Raw genomic sequence first — 22,423 nt, 5'->3', positions numbered from 1 at the left:
AAGATTTTTTTTTGATAGATGCAGCAGCATATAAAACCTTATTCAATTATCCTTTGATTAATATATGGAAAATGGAAGTGTAGAGTTAGACTCATTAAAGGTATGTGCTGATATGGAGAAATCTGGAGACAGAAAGTGAGGCTCTCTAAATACTCATAACTGTGGATGATCTTGTGCTGATTGCATGAAGTCTTGCAACATCATGGAGAAGCTCCTAAGAGAACCAGTGTGGCAGAATGAAAACAATCCAGGATTTGAAATAAGAGCACCTTGGTTTCAGTCCTCAGGTCTGTCTGTCACCAGTGTCATGTTGGGCAAATCCTTCACTTCTAAATTTATGAATTATCAATGTACCTCTAAATTTCTCAGAAGTTCAGTTTTACCATTCACATGGGGAAAATTGGATGAAGAATACTTGTTGAAGTATAGTTATATTTCAACTACATATAGTAAAAGATAGCACTTAAAAATGAGTGGATGCCCATCTATTGGGGAATAACTGAATAAGTTATGGTATATAAATGTAATGGAATATTATATAAGAAATGACAAGCAGGCTGATTTCAGAAAAGCCTGAAAAGACTTGTATGAATTGAAAATGAAGTTAATAGAACCAAGAAAACATTGTACAAAACAGCAAGATTATGTGATAATCAGTTATGATAGACTTAGCTCTTAGATAGATGTACCAAAACAATGATCCAAGACAGTTTTGGGATAGAAAATGCCATCTGCATCCAGAGAGAGAACTTTGGATCCTGAATATGAATTGAAGCATATTATGTTCATCTTTTGTTTGTTTGTTTTTTCATGTTTTTTCCCTTTTATTCTGATTTTTGTTTCACAACATGAATGATATGAAAATATGTTTAAAATGATTATGTATGAATAATCTATACCACATTTTAGGAAGGGGGGATGTAAGGGAGAAAAAAGCTTGGAACTCAAAATCTTACAAAAATGAATATTGAAAACTATATGTAATTGAAAAATAAAATATTAGTGAAATTTTTAAAAGAAAAGATAGTCTATAGAGTTAGTTCATTAGTAAGTATATCTTGGACTGACACAGCAGATTAACATTGTAATGACTATAGATATAGAGGAGGAAGAGCTGCATTGCTTTTAGGAAACACAAAATGCTTTTTAATCACTCCCATTGGAATAGTTAAATATATATCTTTTTCTTCTGGCAATGCTATATAACTATGAATGACATAATTTTTTAATATAAAAGGAATCAAAGTGGTAGTTCATACCAAGGGCAATGGAGGATCACATGATGAGAATGAATAAACTTCAGTGTATTATTGCCAATAACAAATAGCATGCAAAAAGCAGCCTAAGCTAGCTATATCATTAAAAAAGATTTGTGATTGGAGAAAGAGGATGGCTAGTAATATCGAAAAGATTAGGCAATAACTTAGAAATAGTCTATGTGCTCCAATGATACCCAGGTGACTTCAAGAAATTTAGGGGAAGGTCCCCAGTATGTTGGGTGGACCTCTTCTATAGGACTGATGGCAAAACAAAGACAAAAATCATAGAAGTTGAAAAAAATGTAGATGGGCTATGAGCTGCCCTTTTGGAGGAAGTATTCACATTGATAAAAATCACAGATGCATACAATAATATGAACCAAACATGATTTGAACTATAATATGAACCAAATATATGGTGAAGAAGGCAGCTGATCTAAATGAAATGAGATCTATTCTTTGTTCCATGATTTGGTTACACCCTTAATCCAATTTCTTACGAAAGGCCCAGTTTCCTAAAGAGAAAATGTGGGAAGGGACTTTTTAGATAAAAGAAATATTTCTTAGTATTTCTAGAGAAACTGAAAAGCTTTACTATGATTTCATATTTTGGGGTTGTTGTTCAGTTATTTTTCAGTTTTGTCTGACTCTTTGTGACTTCACTTGAGGTTTAATTGGCAAAGATACTATAGTGATTTAATCATTTTTCATTTCATTTTCTTAGCTCATGGTTAAGAAGGGGAGAAATGGGACTTTTTACGAGAAAGGAACTAGAGCTAGGTGTGCTTACTATGCTAATTATGTGCATCAGTAAGTCAGCTGGTGGTTGTGGTTTTACTTATTCAAGATAATTGGGGGAGTTGACATCTCTAGTTCAACTTCCAGATTATATAAGGGAACAGAGGGCGCCAGTATAAGATAACTCAGTCTGTACAAGATAATTATGTCAGCACAAGATAATTCTATAGGGTCAGTTTGTTCTTCACTGGGGCCCACTAAGATACTAGATTGTTATCAGTGACATGGTCTTTTGCTGGAGTTCATTCATCCCATCAATATGTTGAATAAGTGAATGAAAAAAAAAAGTTGGAATTTTCAAGAACTGTTATAAAACTCCCAAATGAAATCTTCTCTTTAATAGAGGTAGAATGTCACATTAAAAAAATGACTATTGTGTTTTGTAATATAGTTTGATATCTGTGAATCTCACAAAGCACCTACCCAGTAACTTCTCAATAAATATTTAATAAATAAAAGATTAGATAATTTATCTTTACATTGATCTTGGACTACATCTTTCAGTACAGTACAGTACTACATCTACATTTTTTTTCAGCTTAATTAAATTCAAATATTGAGTGGCTGCAGTGTGTAGGTGGATGGTGCAGTGGATAGAGTGCAATTAAGAAGACCTCAGTTTCAATCTGGTCTTGGATACTTACTAGCTGTGTAATCCTGCCCAAGTCACTTAACCTTATTTGCCTCAGTTTCCTCACCCTTAAAATGAGCAGGAGAAGGAAATAGCAAGCTACTCCAGCATCTCTGTCAAGAAAATCCCCAAAAGGGTTTAAACATGACTGAAAAGGCCAAACAATAACTGTGTAGAGTCTTTGGTAATAGGTATTAGGGAAGATAGAGTGTTTAGTTAATAAGGAATTTCATTTCATGTTACTTATAGTCTAATGGAGCAATAAATTTATGATATTTATGGAAAGTTTCAATTTATATCATAATGGCCCTCTATAGACAGGATAGGCTGACAAGATAGCATTAAAACTTTTATTTACATATTTATGATAATCTTATTATTCCAAGTCTATCTCACCTATTCATTGTTCTTTTTGAAAATAAGGCTCCACTAATAAATAAAACTAAGAGTTGATTTTATGAAAAAGTCTATAATAAAATAGACAAACATTTGGTTTATTTCATTAGAAAAAAAAAGAAAAGAAAATTATCAGCATCAAAAAAGAAAAGGGTGAATTTACCACCAATGAAGAAAAAATTAAAGCAATAATTAGAAATTATTTTGCCCAACTGTATGCCAACAAATCTAATAATCTAATTGAAGTGGATGAATATTTACAAAAATATAAATTGCCCAGATTAACAGGAAAAGAAATAAAATTCTTAAATGACTCCCTTTTAGAAAAAAAGAAATTGAATTAACCATCAATGAAGTCCCTAAGAAAAAATCTCCAGGACCAGAGGGAAATCACAAGTGAATTCTACCAAACATTTAAAGAACATTTAATTCCAATAATATATAAACTATTTGGAAAATAGGCAAAGAAGGAATCCTGTCAAATTCTTCCTATGACACAAATAATGTAATATAAGAAATGATGAACAGGCTGATTTCAGAAAAGCCTGGAAAAAATTTAGATGATCAACTATGGTAGCCTTATCTCTTCTCAGTAGTACAGTGATCCAAGAAAATTCCAACTTTGGAAGGAAAATGCCATCTGCATACAGAGAAGGAATTATGGAGACTGAATGTGGATCAAAACATACTGTTTTCATGTTTTTTTCCTTGTTGATTTTTTTAGTTGTTTTTCTCATGATTCTCTCCTTTTGTTCTGATTTTTCTTTCCCAACATTATTCATAAGTAAATATGGGAGGAAAGTAAGGAAAGGAAGGAGAAAAAAATTGGAACTCAAAATCTTACAAAAATGAATGTTGAAAACTATCATTACTTATAATTGGAAAAATAATATACTATTAAAATATTTTTTTAAAAGAAAAATCTCAAGATTGGTGGGGGTAATCTCACTTTCATTTTGTTTAATATGTGATATTACTTTATTTTGCTTTTGGAAGGGAATGAAATATGAAGTTTAAATGGAAAATAGAGAATAAGATAAATAAGTCTTTGGTGGGCAATTCATGATTAGTATTTTTAAATATACTCTGATCACTCTTTTATTGTTAGCAGGGAGTTGTTATTTGATATCTGAATTTTATCCTCAGAACTGCCACCAACTTGAAACACTTTAGGAAAGTCACATACTGTAACCTTCCCTGGTTCTCACTTCTTTTATTTGTCAAGAGAGGGTGATGTGGTCCATTCTATTGAACTTATGACATTTCTGAGGATAAAATGAAATCACAGAAAACTTATTTAAAAAAATATACCGCCTTTAATTGTTAATATTTTTCTGCTCTGCTATTATAAAGTCATCCTTTATAAATGGGAGCTTTTTTCAAGTGAGGAACTCCCCCCCCCAACAATTCAGCAAAACTAAGTAGGATGTTAATTAATCAGTCAATAAGCCATTATTAAGCATTTACTATGTGCCAGATAATATGCTAATCAAGTTTCAAAGTGTATGCAGCATTATACTCAATCAATAAACATTAATCAAGCACCTACTATATGCTAGGCACTGTGCTAAGTCCTGGTGACACAAAAAAGAGCCAAAAAAGTGCTCTCAGGGAGCTCAGGATTTAATGGATATCTTATAATTTGTATTAATGGACAATCACACATCTGTATTACCTCTACTCTGCAAAGAAGGTTGGAAGCTACATTATCATGCACTTTCTTTGGAGTCAGGATTGGTCATTATAATTATATAGGGGTCAGCTTTTATTTTTGATGTTCTTTCTCTTTTTATTTTTTGTAGTTATTGTATATATTTGTATTCTTGTCACCGACTTTTAAGATCTGAGAAAGAAAAGTACAGGGGAAGGAGATATCTATGGCAACATGCCAGTAGTTCAGAGATATACAAAGTGTTGAATATGCTCTTGTTACTGGAGTTTAGAATGCTGCCATTACTCCCTTCTGGCTCTCATCACAGACAAAGGCACGGCTGGGTACTGCCGATTTCTTTCCCTTAAAAAACTCTAACTTAAATGTAAGCAGCTTTTGGAATGGGAAACTATGAGAGTAACATTATGAACTTTCATTTTATAGAGCATTTGCCACCTACTAATAATTGTCTGGTGAAAAAGAAGCAATGGAGCATTAATGTTTTCTTTTTCCTCTAGTCAGAGAAACATGAATACATTTCCTAACTGAGAATATATAAATCTTGGTTTCCAGTAACAATGGGTTCATTGTGAATATGCAGATATTTTCTTATGTAATTTCTCCTCTGCTGTCCCTCCAAAACCCAGTTAAGGCTTTCTGTAAATCTGAAACTTTGATCAAAGATATTCCTTCCATCTTTGAAAATTCAAAGGTTAATGTGTAATGCAGCAAAAATGTAGCACTATATGTCAGAACTCCTGTTAACTCCAAATTGGTATATTTATGTTGCAAAGAAGTCTATTGTTTCCAATTCACAAATGTATAGTATTCACAGGGACTCTATAAGCATTGGAACAATGTCAAGCACAGCTAGGAACCTGAAACTCATTATTTCCTTCTAGAAAGCCTCTACCCTTTCAAAATGAAGTTGCTCAATTGCACATTGGATAGAATACTGGACCTAGAGACAGGAGACTTGAATTCAAATTTAGCCTCAGACACAACTGTATGATCCTAAGCAGGTCACTGAAACACTGCCTGCTTCAGTTTCATCATTAGTAAAATGGGAAAAATAACCCCTTCCAGGGTTTTTGTGAGGATAAAATGTGATATAAGTAAAGAACTTTGGGGGCAGCTAGGTGACACAGTGGATAGATAGAGCACCAGCCCTGAAGTCAGGAAAACCTGAATTCAAATCTAGCCTCAGACACTTAACACTTTCTAGTTGTGTGACCCTGGGTAAGTCACTTAACCCCAATTGCCTCAGCGCAAAAAAAAAAAAAAAAGTAAAGAACTTTACAGAGTTTAAAAGAGCTAGTTATTGTTATTATATAATGATAATAATAATTATTATTATCTTTTCAAATTGAGCCCTTAATTCCTTGAAGCCCTACATATTACTAGATTTATGTATAAACTGACAATTTTGGGGTATATTCACATGGTATATATCTAAATAGGAATTTAATGATAATTTATATTATATATATATATATATATATAATATATATATATATATATATAAACACACAGCAGACATGCAGAAGCACGATTGAAAATTCCATTCTATATTGTTTACTTTTTAAGTATTAGATGATAAATGAGATGAAACAAAAACCAATTCAAAATTTTCCTTAGTTAAAAATTTAACCATGTATGCCCAAATTGTCCCAATGAAGAAGTAATGGAGAGAGCTAAATTAGGAATACTTAACAATAATCATTCAATTAAAAAAAATGATGGCATGAGAAAAAAAACTCACTTAAAAGTTTGTTTAAAATGTCAGTATCTTTGTTTATATAAAGTCAGCAGTTAGAGCACTTCAGAGCAGGCTTTGTAGTGACTGAGACAGATGCTGGCCCATTATTATTCTGCTCCTGCACACAGGTCTGAATCAGCCCTGAAAACACATACAATGTTTCTTACAAAATGTCTCTCTGGCTCCTAACAGCAGAATTGTAATGTGATGTCTCTGCTAAAAAGCGATGACTCACAAGTGAGTCAACAGTGAAGGTATTATGGAACAGTAACTGTTGTTTTGCCTGGTACCCTTCTGTAATGTGTAGAAACAAAGATAGCCAAGTTTTTCATATAGGATTTTCAACTCATAACCCGTGAAGTTGAGTCCATTAGAGAGTTACATGAAAACCCTGATCACTATAATAGGTTACCATACAAAAGTCCTACCTACATTTCTGTTATACACAATAGTTTAGGCTTATCTCTTTTATTTTTAACTCCAGCTGATATTAAATCTCATCCTTGCTTAGTCTTTATCATAAGGGAAATTATATTTTAGGCACTGGGCACAAAAATGAGAGGTAGAATGTCAAATTCAGAAACCAGTTAGTAGGATAGTTGAAATGTCCACCAGATGGAGCAGAATAATGTGAAATAAAAAACAAAAAAACAAAAAAACCTATGAAAGAAGAGCTAGTTAAGGAAATGTATAATGGAATTGGGATTATAAGGATATTTTAAGATAACATTATTTCCAAGTATCCTTATATAATTTGGAAGTAACTATCGACATATAAGCAATTGATATGCAAATTATAAATGATTCCAGTTCCCAAGGGACTTTACTAGGCATACTGTTCTCTCAAAGAGTTTTCATCATTCTATATGATGAAAATCATCATATTCTATATACATTATAGTAACAAAATTACAGTTATTTAAAAATGCAGTAATTGAGATTTCCATGAATTCTGATAGATAATATATAGTTAATACAAATTAGTGAAATTTTTGGCTATATTTGAAATAATTTACATCATATTGAAGGCTCTTTTTCCTAGTTTTAAAAGCATTACATTTCTACTCCATTTTATTTTCATTTAAATGATGTCAATAGAATTTTTCTGTTATTGCAGTTTTCCAGGTACTAATTTCCTTGATTATATATGCCTCTAGAAGGTTATACTTTTTCTTTTTTTTTCTTTCCATAATCAACTCTACCATCATAATTACACATAGTACTATATAATTCTCATTTAATGAAATGTAAACAAAATAATGTAGACACAGCACAATTTGTGACAGAGATCCCAAAGCTTTTGAAGGAAAATTGTTTTAACATCAGCATCTTGTTGTAACAGCTTCCTTTGTTCTTGGGGTCATCTCGTAGTTGATTTCCCTTGTGTGAAGAGGAGAACGAGTAGGAAATGGGATTCAGATAAAGGAAGAGGTAGTTAGCCAGTAAGATTCAACTTTTACATGGTATGATTTCATTTATTCATTCACCATATGATGCCCTTTGAATTGTTTCACTGCATCTCAAGGAATAGATAACTCCATGTCCTATTGTTAAGTTTTCATGATTATGCAAATAATTGTAGTACACAAAAATAAAAAGGATACATATGCTAATCAGTTTTATTAGCCAGGCAAGTTCTAGGTCTTTGTGGTTGTTTGAGGAAACCAGCCCTGCCGAGAATGACAGACTGGCTCTGAGTGGCCACAGAGGGTAGCATTAACTCTATTTTCTATTCTGGTAGTCAAAAGGACCTGGGGTCCTTTTCATATGGACAGCCTAAGGTAAAAAATATATACTAATCATCTTTTGAATTCTATTCAGGTCATGAGTGAAGGTATCAAGAAAGATACCAATAGGAGCTGGTTGAGTTCCTTAGATTTCTGGGTCTTTTATGGTGTTCATTGTATATTTTATGTGATTCTGAGGGGAAGGGACTTTCTTAGATCAGGCTACATCAAACTTATTGATAGGCAGTCAACAAATATTTATTAAAGAAATGCTGGAAAGAAAGCCCCAATGGGAAGGTTTGGAGTTAGGGGACACCTGAAGGTTGAGGTTGAAGTCCAGAGAATGAAAGATGACTGGTGTAGGCTCTTCCCCAAAATGGCAGTTGCAGAAAAAACTTAGCAGTAAAAGAAGGGTCCTATAGGAATGGAGTTAGGAGGCACTGAATTAGGAGCTAAAGGAGTACCTGGAGATGAAAGTTGATGGAATTATGGCCCTTATGGAGTTTACTATTTTGTAGAAGAATGAGAAAATAGAGGTAACTTTTATACACATTATAACATGGTAAGTGGTTTGTTGTTCAGTTCTTCCCACCTCTTGGGGACCTCCTGGACCACCACATGCCTTGTCCTTCTCTGCTTCACCATCTTCTGAAATCTGTCCACACAACTCATGTTCTTTGCTATCTCATTCTCTGCCATTCCCAGTCTTTTCCTTTGGCCTTTAAACTTTCTCAGCATCAGGGTCTTTACCAATGCATCTTGTCTTGGAAAAGAAAATGAATCAGAAAGTTGTAAAACAGAGACCTGTCAGAGAAGAAAAGTTTTTAGTGCTAGAAACAGCTTCATGTAGGGATCGGTTTTTGAAATAGTCTTTAAAAGGCTGAATAATAATTCAGTGAATGGAGAGGGGGAGGAAAGTGAAAGAGGCCATATCAATTTTAGGGTGCAGCATGAACAAAGGAAGGTGCCATATTTTTGAAAACCTTGAATGTTAGGCATTATTTAAATTATAAAACGAAGAGGGTACCCTCCAACTTCCCCTACTAATGCCTTTCTCCCCAACTGCAATCAGAGGTCCAGTTTTTATAGTCTTGCTCTCTCTGTGTGGTATAAACTGGTGGGCATAGATTGTAAGTTTCTTGAAGTTTTCTTCTTGTCTTTGTAACCCTAGCACTAGGCAAAATGCTTTATATCTTATTCCACTACCAAGCGTTGCTTGAGAATACTTAAAGATTTCGCTCCTTAGGAGTGAAGTAAACTTTGAAAACCTAAAAGCCTTCTATATCCAAATCCAGAGCCTTCCAGATTCATTCATTAAAAGGAATGAAGCAGTACTAATCATACTTTAAGATTAGAGACTAATGAGGTTATTTGAGAGGGCACTCGGTCTTTTATATATCCCCTATTCATAACACATAGATAACATCTGCAATTATTCATAAAGTACAGTTTTGTCTCCCAGGAAAAGAGTTTTGACTTTTCCATAAATATTCTGTTCAGTCCTCAAGGCCAGCAGGTCAATTCTTAACTTTATTTACGTCTCAGATAGATGCAATATACTGAGATTATAGTTGTGAGTCTTTTCTCAGTCTTGCCTGACTTAGAGAAAGTTCATGACTATGAGCTCATGTCTCCCTTCAGCGAGTCAGATGAGTATAGCCTCTTTTAAGCATTTTCATGCTCTAGTTCATTAATTTTGGTTAGCTTGGCTGTCACTTCTGTCTCAAAATTAGGTGATGAACTTCTTTCATAAGAATCAATTTTTGAATTTGATGGTAAACAACTGGGCTACTTATCAAGTTTTGGGAATAGTTTCTATGACTCCCTCTGAATTTCTTCATTACCAAAGGGAGATTCTGGCTAAGGGAATAAATTAGTGACTAATGAAATGAGCAGAACCCAGAGAATAATTTATACAATAAAAACATTATGAAAACAACAAGAATAAAAAAAACAAAACTGCGATTATGAGCATTCATAATTCCAGGAGACTAATGAGAAATGTATTATTCATCACAGAGAGAGGTGATTGATTTTATGATAGTGAATGATATCTATATGTGTAGGTACATGTATGTACACACATGTACATATACATATATTAAATATGTATGTATGTATGTAAGAACATACACATATAATCAAATTCAAAGATATGTACATTATGTTTTGTTCCACTAGGCATATTTGGTACAAAGAACTGATTTCCCCTTTTTCTTTTTCCCATAAATTTCTGTTATTTCAAAAAATAAAATTTATCATTTTAAGTTTAAAAAAGAAACAAAATTGCAGTGGTACTGTACTTGTATTAATTGGTCTGACATACCAGCAAGCAGGACTGATTTGAATTTTGAGCGATAGACTTCTAAATGATCAGATGTGGCCTATTTCTCTCTTTCCTTCTTAAGGGAAAGAACACAAAGAGACATAAGCGGGTTTGAGAGTACAGGATAGAAAAAAGAGGTATGGAAAAGAATAGATGACATAGATAAGAGAGAAGAGAGGGACACGTCAACTAAAGAAAAAGAAGAAAAGGTGGGGCGATAAAGTGCAAGTGAATTCTAGGAAAGCCTTCTACTCAGGCTATTTTTGTTTATTTGTTTCATATTTCACTTCTCCCTGCTTTTCACCTTCCACCTGTCACCTCTTGGATGACAAATATGCTTGAATATCTTCTATCTTTAAACAAGAAGAACACAGAAGTGATGATAATGATAATAGTTAATATTTATATTCTACTGTTAACTATGTCCCAGGCATTGTGAAAAAAGCTTTACAATTATTATCTCATTTGATGCTCATAACAACCCTGGAAAGTATTATTCCCAATTTACAGATGAAGAGAATGAGGAAGACAGAGATGAAGTGACTTATGAAGGTCATACAGCTAGCATGTGTCTGTGGCTTTTTTTTGAACTCAGATTTTCCTGACTTCAGGCCTGATGTTCCATCCATTGTGTCACTTGGCTGCCCCACTACCTTCTCAAGTTAATGTATCACATTCTTTCTTTTTTCTTGAAAAAAGGTTTAAACACTGCTTTTAATTCTTTAACTATTTGAAAATGTAGATATATGCTTCCAGCCTATACTTCCTGGCTACTTACTATTCCACTCCATTGCAATCTGATTTCCATCACCACCACTTTGTTGCAACTATTTTGTTCAAGATTACTAATGACCTATGAATTAATTATCAAATATTGTTAAATGGTACAATGGATATAATGCTGCCTCTGAAGCTGTGTTCAAATTTGGCTTCAGACACTTGTTAGCTGTGTGATGTTGACCAAGTCACTTAATCTTTGTCTGCCTTAGTTTCCTCAACTGTAAAATGAGGATAATAATAGCATTTGCCTTATAGAGTTGTTGTTAGGGTCAAATAAGATAATATGTTAAGTATTTTTCAAATCTTTAAGTGCTATATAACGTTTGTTGTTATCATTGTGTAAATTTAAATAGCTGTATTATTATTGTCTCTATATATTTTTCCTCTACATTTTTGCAAAGTTTTATAATATGAAGTAGGAAATGTTATTTGATGAAAAACACATCTAGAAAAGCATGATTTCCTTCTTTCTTTTTCTAAATATAGCTCTCTCACCCATGTAGCTCTAGAAGGTTATCCCAGTTTTGAGGTACTCTGTGCTTCACTAAAACCATAGCTAATGGTATATTTACTTTTACTAAGCTAATGAGAAAGGATATATTTGTTCAAAGCACACAATATTTAATCAAACAGTATAATGAATAAAGAAACATGAAAAGATTTCCTCACAGACCTACAGGGGTATATTTTCAGGTTACCACACCAATAGTGACAAAGTATACATTCAGAGGAAACATGAGTGACGTAGGGAAAAGGAATGGATAAAGCTCACATGTAGGGAGTGTGTGTGTGTGTGTGTGTGTGTGTGTGTGTGTGTGATGAGAACATATTAATTGTTGGGGTGACTGATAACTTTAAGTCTGACTGTGATAGTGTTGTGTTGTTCATTGAAAAGTATTCTGCTGCTTGGCTGTCTCTCTTTGTTCTCTATCTTGCCATCTAATCTGTTCATTGAACTACTCTCACTAATGATTTTTAACCATTCAGCAATCTGCCACTCTCTGCTACCCTTTGCTGGGATGTAGCTGCTGATAAGCCTTTTCCTTGCCAAAAAGAGTTAAGTTGTTTTAGTTCACATAGCTATAGAAGACCTGTTCAAGCAGTAGGCAAAATCTAGAAGTCTTGAGGCTGTACCAAACCTGATTTTTTTGTTTTGGGATTGTTTGTTTGTTTGTTTGTTTTCGATTGCTTCTTTTACTGTTTATAATTTCTGTTATCCACCAACCATCTAATTTGGGGTTAGGGAGTTTCTGTTAACACATTTTAGGGTTTCCCAATTTTCAGCATATGTTTTTTGATAAGACAATCTGAGTGATTGTGCCCAACAAAACTACCAAGAAGTGGTCTGGGGCTGGGGTGGGAAGATTCCCCTAGCATCCATAAAACTCCCAATTGCTATACAAGTCAATCCTGGGAGCAAGAAAAACTTAGATCCAGGGTTCTTAATCCTTTTTGTCTAATGGATCCCTTTTGTATATTGGTAAAGCTTGTGGACTCCTTTACAATGTCATGTTATTAAGTGCATAAAATAGAATACACTTAGGAATTACACTAAGTAAACCAATTTCATTGAACTACTTGAATATTACACATATATACATTTATATAGATATATGATATATATAGATATATGATATAAATACATATACCACATATACACATATGTCAATATACATATGCACACATATACTTGCACACACACAAATAAAATACATCTTAGGTTAAGTACTTTTGATTTAGATGAAGCTAGAGGAGCTATTCACCACCACTTTAAATCTTTTGCCTTTATGATGAAAAACTCTATCAAGAATAAAATATGAAGTTTTACCAATGGCAAACCTCACTGTTCTCCCTGTGTAAATATTCACCAATTTTCACATTTGTGAATTAGAAACAAATAATTTGGCAATGAAACTCCTTAGTAAGCATGATGCTTAGGCCAGTGGGATATTTGGTAGATGATTCCCTAATTCATTTGATTTCTTTGTGAAATAAATTTGTCCAAAAAAGTTAAATACTATTATGTTATTGTAGATATTTAGCAGAGTATAGGTATTCCAACAGAATCATTACTTTTTCTTATTGTTCACATCATAGTGGGGCTATCAGTTTGCTCTTCTAAGTATTGATCGTCTTTAAAATTGAAAGGCAAAAATCATCTGGCCAAAAAAAAAAAAAAAAAAAAAAAGGCAGTTAAAAATGTTGAGATGGAGGCATCTAGATGGTGCTGTGAATAGACCATGGGACCTAGAATCAAGAAGACCTGATTTCCAATCTGGTTTAACCCCTCATTAACATAATAATGGCACTTATCTCCCACAGTTCTTGTGAGCATAAATTAGTTACTGTTTGTAAATCATACTGAAAAACTTCCAAGTGCTATATAATGTTAGCTATTATTATTTCACAGTTATAGTCATTAATACACCATAGTAACATAGTAATCACCTATTTGGTGATTGATTGATTGATTGATATTCCTTATGTTTGTCACTTGCAAACACACTTTTCAAACTCCTTTATTGGCAGAACTATGTTTCTTATTTTCAAATTTCTACTACTTTATATTATCTTTAATTCTATAAATTTTGACCCTTTAAGTCCAATTTCTGGTAGTTAAAACAAGTACTAATTAATCAGTTATAGAATACATAGGAAATGATGGCATAGGTTTATATGATCCTGAATTTAACTTTTGACAATTGTGCGATCTCATTTTAAATATGTCTGACTTTTCTTTCTTTTTTTCCCCTTGCATTTATCTCTGATGTCATTTTCTTTCTCCAAGCTTCCCTCATACAATTCTATTTCAAGAAACTAATGGTTTTGATTATGTCCCATTTTAGAATTTTAGAGAACTTGATTTATTCTCTCCCCAAACCTCCAATTTTTGTTTTTTCCCTGGACTAAATAAAGTAGAGTTGTTGATCTTCCTCCTTTTATCATGGATATCATGATGATAGCCAGTCCTAGGGGGATGGGAGCAAACTCTTGAAAACCTCTGCCTGCTCTTTCATTTATTGAAAACCTAAGATAGCCACCAAGTTATATTAAAAAGCTACAGAATGATCAAAATTACTATGTAATTATATCTAATGGAAGGGAAGTGACCCCAACTATAGTATATTATTGTGACTACTGTTGCCTTAGTGATGTACCTGGATCAAACTAACTCTCAGGAGCTTATGATCTACTACTATTGATAACAGTTGTCAAAAAGGCAGTATGTCAGGGCTTAGGACTGATTTTTTTTTTTTTTTGGATGATATGAGAGCATTATTCTGCAATAAGCACCTTTGTACTCTTATGTGAACTAATCTGCAGATTCCTTGTTTCCTTCCAAGTTAATTGGAGAGTTTATAATGGAGCCTGATAAAAGCAAATAACCCTTATGCCTTATCAACAGAGAGAGGGTGACCTTCCTACTTCAAAGAAGAAACGCCAAGCAGGGGAGAAGATTATGTATACTTTGGTTTCTGTACCACATGGAAATGACATTGCATCACTCTTTGAATTAGATGCTACTACTCTTCAGAGAGCTGATTGCTTAGTGCCAAGGTAAAAAAAAAATGTGTGTGTGTGTGTGTGTGTGTGTGTGTGTGTGTAAGAATAAAGAGGTTTCTTTAAAGCAATGCACTACTGAGTAAAGAAATTAAATAAGTTTTATTGAATTAAAATTAGGAAGGTAATTATAAGTAACAATAGTATATAAACAGATTAATTAGCTTTAAAAATGAATTGAGATATACTTAGTATTTGAAGGATAGAAAGAATGCTTTAAAATTATTGCTTCATTATTGTTGTATAAACCCCTTCTCTTCCAAGGTCACTCTTCCTCCATGAGGGAGGAAAGGAGATACTTCTAATTGTAAGCAACAGAATGGTGTTTTGTGGGGCAGAGGTACTTGTTGATTCTAGCTTACCTTCCTGCCAGCATTCCATCTTATTCCAATCCCCATGCCCTTCTAGGTATGAATTAGGTTAACAAGGAGAGCCTCCTTCCACTCATCTGACTAGTCTGCAGGTAGCAGCCCTGGCACATAGAACCTTATCATCCCTTGCTCCATCCTCCTTCCCATACCCTTCAAAGCCCAGCTCTAGCACCAGCCTCACTGGCAGAAGGAGCTATAAACTGCAAAGAGGTTCCCTTTTTAATGATCAATGATGATTCTATAGGGAAGAAAAGAGAGTTTTTTCATGGACCTTTAATACGTTAGAATTCTCTATTTTTCCCCAATCAGTTGGGTTGTGGACTAAAAATCATTCATGTCTACTAGTCAAGCAGATCTCTTAAGAGAATAGTTATAGTTTCAGAAGGTCATTTTTTTTAACCTTAGAGATATATTGATATTAGCTATTATAATTCAGCAACACTATATTAACTTACTTACTTTTATTCTATGTATTTGAAGATGAAGAGATCATATGGCTATGTTTGGTATAGTAACAGAGGATGGATAGCCAGTCTTGAAGCTAGGAAAACTTGAATTCAAGTGACATGTACTGCATGTGTGACCTGGGGCAAATCATTTAAAATCTCTTTGTTCTAAGCAAGTGTAAGATTTTAAGTGGCAGAGAAAGTACCATTGGTAGAATATTCTTACCTGAGAGTTCCCTATACCAATGAAATCACAGATTCAGTTTTTATCTTTATTTTAAACTGCTTTTATTTAAGGTTACCCTATAATAAGATTTTGTTGTTGTTGAAGATTTTGGATAATCCAAGTTTCAATTAAAATGAGTTCCAAACTATTAAAGCTTCCAAGAATTTTGGGATGCCTTGTATATCCACAGTATAAATTACTTGTCATTACTGTTTAACTATGTTATTTGAGGCATGTGAATGATTTGAAAGTTTTATTGAACATGATGTTTTATATTGTTTTGATTTAGGAACTCATATGTTCGGTTGAGACATTTATGCACTAATACATGGGTAACCAGTACCAGTATCCCTATAGACACTGATGAAGAGAGACCTGTGATGCTGAAGGTAAATAATATTGTTGTGTCTTCCATTTTCATTATGGGTGAACTGGATCAAGGGATGGTTAGTTTATTATAATCCATCTTTACTATTATTAATGATTACTGAAACTCAAATATAAAATTAAGCACCTTTCCACTTTTAAAAGGATTGAAATGGATGAACTTACTATTCCAAAAGTAGGTCCTCAAACTCTCCAAAGTTCTCAGCACTGGTCCTAAAGGACCTGCATATATATATATATATATATATATATATACACATAATTATATGCTGAATTAACTGAAGTTTTAGCTCTCTTTTTATAAGGGAGAAGAAAACAATAATAATGTTTATGGTTAACATTTATATTGACATTTTCTACATCACTTGCATATACATGATCTCATTCAAACCTCATAATACCATGAGGTAGATAGTAGAAGTTTATCAGTTTCATTTTATTGATGAGGAAAACTGAGGTTCAGATAGATGGTTGACTACCAGAAAAGTCACCTCCTGGAATCTTACTGAAAATCAGCAATAGGGTACAGAGAGGGGATACTGTTCTAAATCCTGCACTGATAGGAGAGCAGGATATGGAAAAAGAGGTGCTGCCCCCTGAGCTGTTTAATGTAAGTCACTTGTACTGGGATTATCTATCACTGATTTTTATAATTGAAAAAAAGAACTTTAATTCAGAGAAGATTGAAGTAACTAAAAGAAACCGTCTTTAACAATGACAATATAAATTTCCAGATTGGAACTTGCCAAACCAAGGAAGATAAGGAAGCTTTTGCCATTGTGTCAGTCCCTCTGTCAGAAGTTCGGGATTTAGATTTTGCCAATGATGCAAACAAAGTCTTAGCATCGACAGTTAAAAAAATGGAGAATGGAGCAATAACTCAGAATGAAAGAAGGTCAGTGAGTCTTTTACAAACTATATCATAACACTCCATCTCCAGACTCTGGCTTTTCATTGGCTTTTTTCCATTCCTCATCCCTTGAACTCTTTCTTTTCTCATCATGGCTTCTTGGATTCTGTAGTTTCTTCATGTCTCAGGTAATATCACATATTCTGCAAGAAGTCTCTCCTCATCTTCCTTAATGCTAATGCCTTTCCTCTGAGATTATCCCTAATTTTTCCTGTGTAGCTCTTATTTGTACATATTACATACCTCCCCATTAGACTGTGAGCTCCTTGAGAGCAGAATTTTTTTTGTTTTTCTTGATATGCCCAGCATTTAGCACATTGCCTGGAATGTAGTAGGTACCTAACAAATGCTTCTTGACTTGACCTCTAAATAACTGATAGTCAGTTATCAACTCTTATAGAAATCTCAAGTGAAATGATTAAGAGAGAATTAAGGTTAGGTTCAATGACATCATATCTGTCTCTGTGTGGAAACAAAAAAAACCCCATGATTTTTCTTTGAGTACTTTCAACAAATTAAAATGAAATGTCATATGAAATACTTTTCACATTTTGTACTAAATTGGAGAACAGTTACCTTTTTTGTTTCTCTGGTTTATTGCATTCTTAATTTATCATCAGGAAAATGGGATGATAAAAAATTAAAGGCTTGTTTTAGAACTATAATATGTCTCCTGGAGTACCTCTAAAAACAAAAGGTTTTGAATAATTTGATTCTTCAAATTAGCCTATATACATGTCTCAGCGCCCAACATAAAGCCTTGTTTTCTTGTCACAGAATCATAATCATTGTACCTTGAACTGAGAATTGAGAGTAAGAAAAATTACAATAGTTTTTGTCTTTTCCCATTTTGCAGTATTCTAATGTGAAGTTTCAAAATTTAAGAACCAAATATGAACTACATGGAAAATAAAACTTTATTTCAAAATTAATTGTATATATACATACATATATACATATATATGTATTATATGGAAAATAAAACTTTATCTTAAAATAAGCTATACATAAATGGATATACACATATATATGTATATCCACATATGTATAGCATATAAAATATGCTATTTATTAGTCCAAAATAAATTATTATTATTATATTATTATTACTCCAAAATAAATTCTATGTATAGATGTGGGCAGCTATATGGTAAAATGAATGGAGTGCCAGGCCTGGAATCAGAAAGACCCAAATCCAAATCCAGCCTCAGACACATGTACTCTGTGACCATTAACTATGTCACTTAACTCTATTTACCTTAGGCTTTTTGCTGCTGGCCTTTGATTTTCTTGGTGAGGGGAGCTCCATGTGTGGGAATTGTTTCCCACAAGGCCTATCACCAACTTGGATTCTAGGAGCCTTGAGTGATGAAGTGATTTGCTCATGATTTACTGTCTAGTACTGGGCAGAGTCAGTATTTGAATCTCTGGACCTTCTGGATACCATGGCCATTCCTCTGCTGTGGTACATTGACTTTCCTTACTGTGATAAAGTATCTTCTTTGGTTCAGAAGACTTGAATTCAAATCTAGCCTCTGATATTTGCTATTGTGTGGCCATGAGCAAGTCACTCAACTTTCCTGGGGCTGCTTTTCCCCCTCTGAGAAATGAGATTAGTTTCAAGGATTTCTGAGCTTCCCCTCAATTTTATATTTCTCATCCTGTGATCACCCACCTTACATAAGTTTTATCTGCAGGATTTAAGGAAGTCCACATGTTTATGAAAGACTGAAAAAAATTGTAACGTATTCTTCTGTATGCAGTATTGTGGCTTCAAGCCCCATGGTAATTTTAGTTTCTGAGTAATTTTAGTCAGGAGGAGAGATGGCATGCTACAAAGGAGACTGTTGGATCTGAAATCAAAGGATCTTGATTCAAAAACCATCTTTTGGCTTTACTAGCTATGTGGCTGGTATTTCGTGATGAATCACAAAGAAGTCATTCTTCTAAATATAACTATGCTACTTCAATTATCATTTGTGAATGAAAACAATTAACATAGACTTTTTATAAATATTTTTGAATTTTAATGCTGATCTTCAGTCTGACAAGATCTTTTCAGATGAAAAATTATTAAATACTGTTTTATGTGAAGCAACCAGGTGGCTCAGTGACTAGATCACCAGGCCTGTAATCAGGTAAATGTGAGTTTAAATCTGGCTCAGCCATTAACTAACTAACTGTGCATCCAGAGGCTGATCACTTAAGCTGTTTGCCTTAGTCCCCTTAAGAAAGAAAGAGCAAACTACTATGGTATTTTAGCCCAGAAAACCCCATATGGAGCACAAAAAATCAGACATAACTGAACAGTCATGTTTTGTGCATTATGCTAAGTGCTAGGGATTCAAATATAAAAATAAATCTCCAATCTTAAGGTGTTTTTATTCTAATGGAAGATACCAAATATAGGAGTTTTGGTCTAGAGAGTTCAAGATGATTTATAAGTTTTTTGCATATGCAATGGTAATGTTGATTTAATTGTTGTGTGCCTAGAGCAGCAAGAGGTAGAAAGGAAGAAGGGTATGTAAGCAAGATACATAGGAATTGGACAGGATAGATGTCTAAGTGATATGGGAAACATGGTAGATAGATTTTATAAACATATAGAAGATTAAGTGAGTTTCTGTTCACTACTGGTAATACTAGTGGTATATTGTTTAGGTCAACTTTTCTGATAATTTCTATAATGAACTAAATCATTGTTTTTGTAATGGATTATTTCTATGTGAGTAAATTATTGAATCCTGCTTCTTTTTAATTATTCATTTTTATGATTTTTTTTGTTCAACAGTTTTTAAAAATCCACATTAACTCTAAGATCTTCAAATTTTCTTTTATGTTCTCTTCTTAGCAATCATTGTGAATTTGTATTTCTCTATTTAGAGTATCCTCTTCCACATTCCACCTCCTCATTCTTATAGATTATACTTGTCCTTGATTTTTTTAAAGGGTATGTATAGATGATTTTATAGTTGAGAATATCTCCTGATGCTTCAGACCTTGTTAGGAGAACTTCCAGTACACTATGTTTGGAAATAGTGACTTAAGATTATATTCTGCCTTTGTCATTGTTTGTAGGATAAATGCTATTCTAAGGCATTTTAAAAAAACATTTCTTTTGTTAACTGGTTGTAGATATTTGGCTATGTAATTATTGGGTTTTGAATGCTTTCATTTTAGTTTTCTAGACATTAATTTGTCATCACTTTTCTCTGTAAAGAAATTCCAGTAGCAACACCCTTGTAAAAATTTTTTTATTTTTTGGAGGCAATCGGGGTTAAGTGACTTGTCCAGAGTCACACAGCTAGTAAGTGTCGGAAGCCAGATTTGAACTTAGGAAGATGAGTCTTCGTGACTCTAGAGCTGGTGCTCTATTCGCCCTTGTAAATTTAATTAAGGAGTTGGTAGAGTCCAGTGAAAAGGACATTGGTGCTAGAGTCAGAGAACCTACTTTTGACACTTGTGTGACTTTGGATAACTCATAACCTTCCTGACCTTTGCTTTTCTTATCCCTATAAAATGATGGACTTCTGAGATCCTATGATTAATGATCTATGAGATATAATTGCTTTTTTTTATGTTAGATGATGAACTGTGATGGGCTTGGCTCTTATATATATATCTTTTTATTTACAATTTATATGCATGAGTAATTTTATAGCATTGACAATTGCCAAATCTTTTGTTCCAGTTTTTTCCCTCCTTCCCCTCATCCCCTCCCCTTGATGGTAGGTTGACCAATAATGTATAGTTTCCTAGTCCTAGGTGACTGTGAAACAACTCAATCTTTCTGGGCTTAGGGTTCCTCCTCAACATAATAAGTATTTTTGAACTAGATGTTCTGAGGTCCCTGCTAGCTCTTGAGCTATGTTCCATTGGAGATTTCTCTTTTTCTTGAGAATTTTTCTTTTAAGCAAACCACATTTTCTTCAGTTTTTCTGGAGCATCCTTAAATCAAGCACATTCATCATTAGCATTCCTAGAAAGCCTTTGAATTATTACATTTCTTATGTATTACTTTAATCTTACAAATGGTTCAGAGGCATTGATCAGTTGTATGCAGTAAGTTTCTGTGAGTCACCTGTCATTTTCCTGTTCTGTAGGTTGAAGAAACCTGAGCTATGGAAAATTATGGAGAGAGAATACTAGGAGTCAGCTGCAGAACTGTATTTTAATCTCATTTTCTAGAAAATAACTGCTTCCCTAAGAGAAATTGTGGTGCTTCTCTAGGTAGATGTCATACAAAGCATCATCCTAGTGTTAGTTACTCAACTGGTGTAATAGGCTCTGAAGGATTTTCAGTTTTAATTATATGTGTATGTATTGTTGTTAATGTTATTGTTGTTGGTTTTGGTTGGGGAAGACTAGCTGTAAATCCTTAATTACTGCAGTATTTCTTTTTAATTACTCCTTTAGAAGATTTCTACTTTTGCCAACTCAAGAATTTTCATCTTTGCATACTCTCTTACCTTTGGTTTACGCTAATTTGGTTTCTATGGTATCAGGTGTTTCCTTTGTAAGATTATATTTCCCTAAATAAAATCTGCCAAACAGTAACATTTCTCCATTTTTTCCTATAGATTTGTAACAAAGTTACTGGAGGACCTCATTTTCTTTGTTGCTGATGTACCTAATAATGGACAAGATGTTCTGGATGTGGTAGTCACCAAGCCAAATAGAGAAAGACAAAAATTAATGAGGGAGCAGAACATATTGGCACAAGTGAGTTTTTATATGCAAGAATAATTTATCTTTGTAACTAAGCATCAAGGCCAAATCTCCATTATGCTGACTGGCCCAATTACTAGATAATTTCCAGGTGCATGAAGACACTTTTATATTCCTAACTCTTCTACTTCATTCCTTCAGTTCATATATGTATCTAGATAAAAATATATGCCTAAAGAAACTAATATTGCATTCATTCTTTCCTCATCTAATAGTTGTGCATAAATGAAATATGTTCCTTATCATAGTCCATGAATATGTACCTAAGGAAAGCATATAAAAGTGAAGATAGTTACTCATGCAATTTTATATAGTTTAGAAAAAGAAGACAGTTTTTCTATCAAGTAAATTTATTGCTATCAAGTAAAATTATTTTCTAGAAGACTCATAGGTGTAAGGTTTATCTTAGTGAATACAATTAAAAATTGGAAGTGTGATTGCAAAATTCAGTTGGGAGAAAAATAATT

The 22,423-nt window shown here is 33.4% G+C and overlaps 1 protein-coding gene across 1 annotated transcript in view; it reads left to right on the top strand.

The window, feature by feature from the left end:
- The window catches only part of ITPR2 (inositol 1,4,5-trisphosphate receptor type 2), a 503,649-nt gene that overhangs the window by 166,330 nt on the left and 314,896 nt on the right, over positions 1–22,423 (top strand). Inside the window, exons 11-14 of the mRNA XM_031938487.1 lie at positions 14,734–14,885; positions 16,221–16,320; positions 17,053–17,213; positions 21,809–21,950. Coding sequence (XP_031794347.1) covers positions 14,734–14,885; positions 16,221–16,320; positions 17,053–17,213; positions 21,809–21,950 — 555 coding nt within the window. The remainder of the gene's footprint in view (positions 1–14,733; positions 14,886–16,220; positions 16,321–17,052; positions 17,214–21,808; positions 21,951–22,423) is intronic.

The sequence above is a fragment of the Sarcophilus harrisii genome, chromosome 5, assembly GCF_902635505.1.
Source record: "Sarcophilus harrisii chromosome 5, mSarHar1.11, whole genome shotgun sequence".
Classification (NCBI taxonomy): domain Eukaryota; kingdom Metazoa; phylum Chordata; class Mammalia; order Dasyuromorphia; family Dasyuridae; genus Sarcophilus; species Sarcophilus harrisii.
Note: the sequence above shows the minus strand (reverse complement) of the source record. Positions and strands in the feature narration are given on the sequence as shown.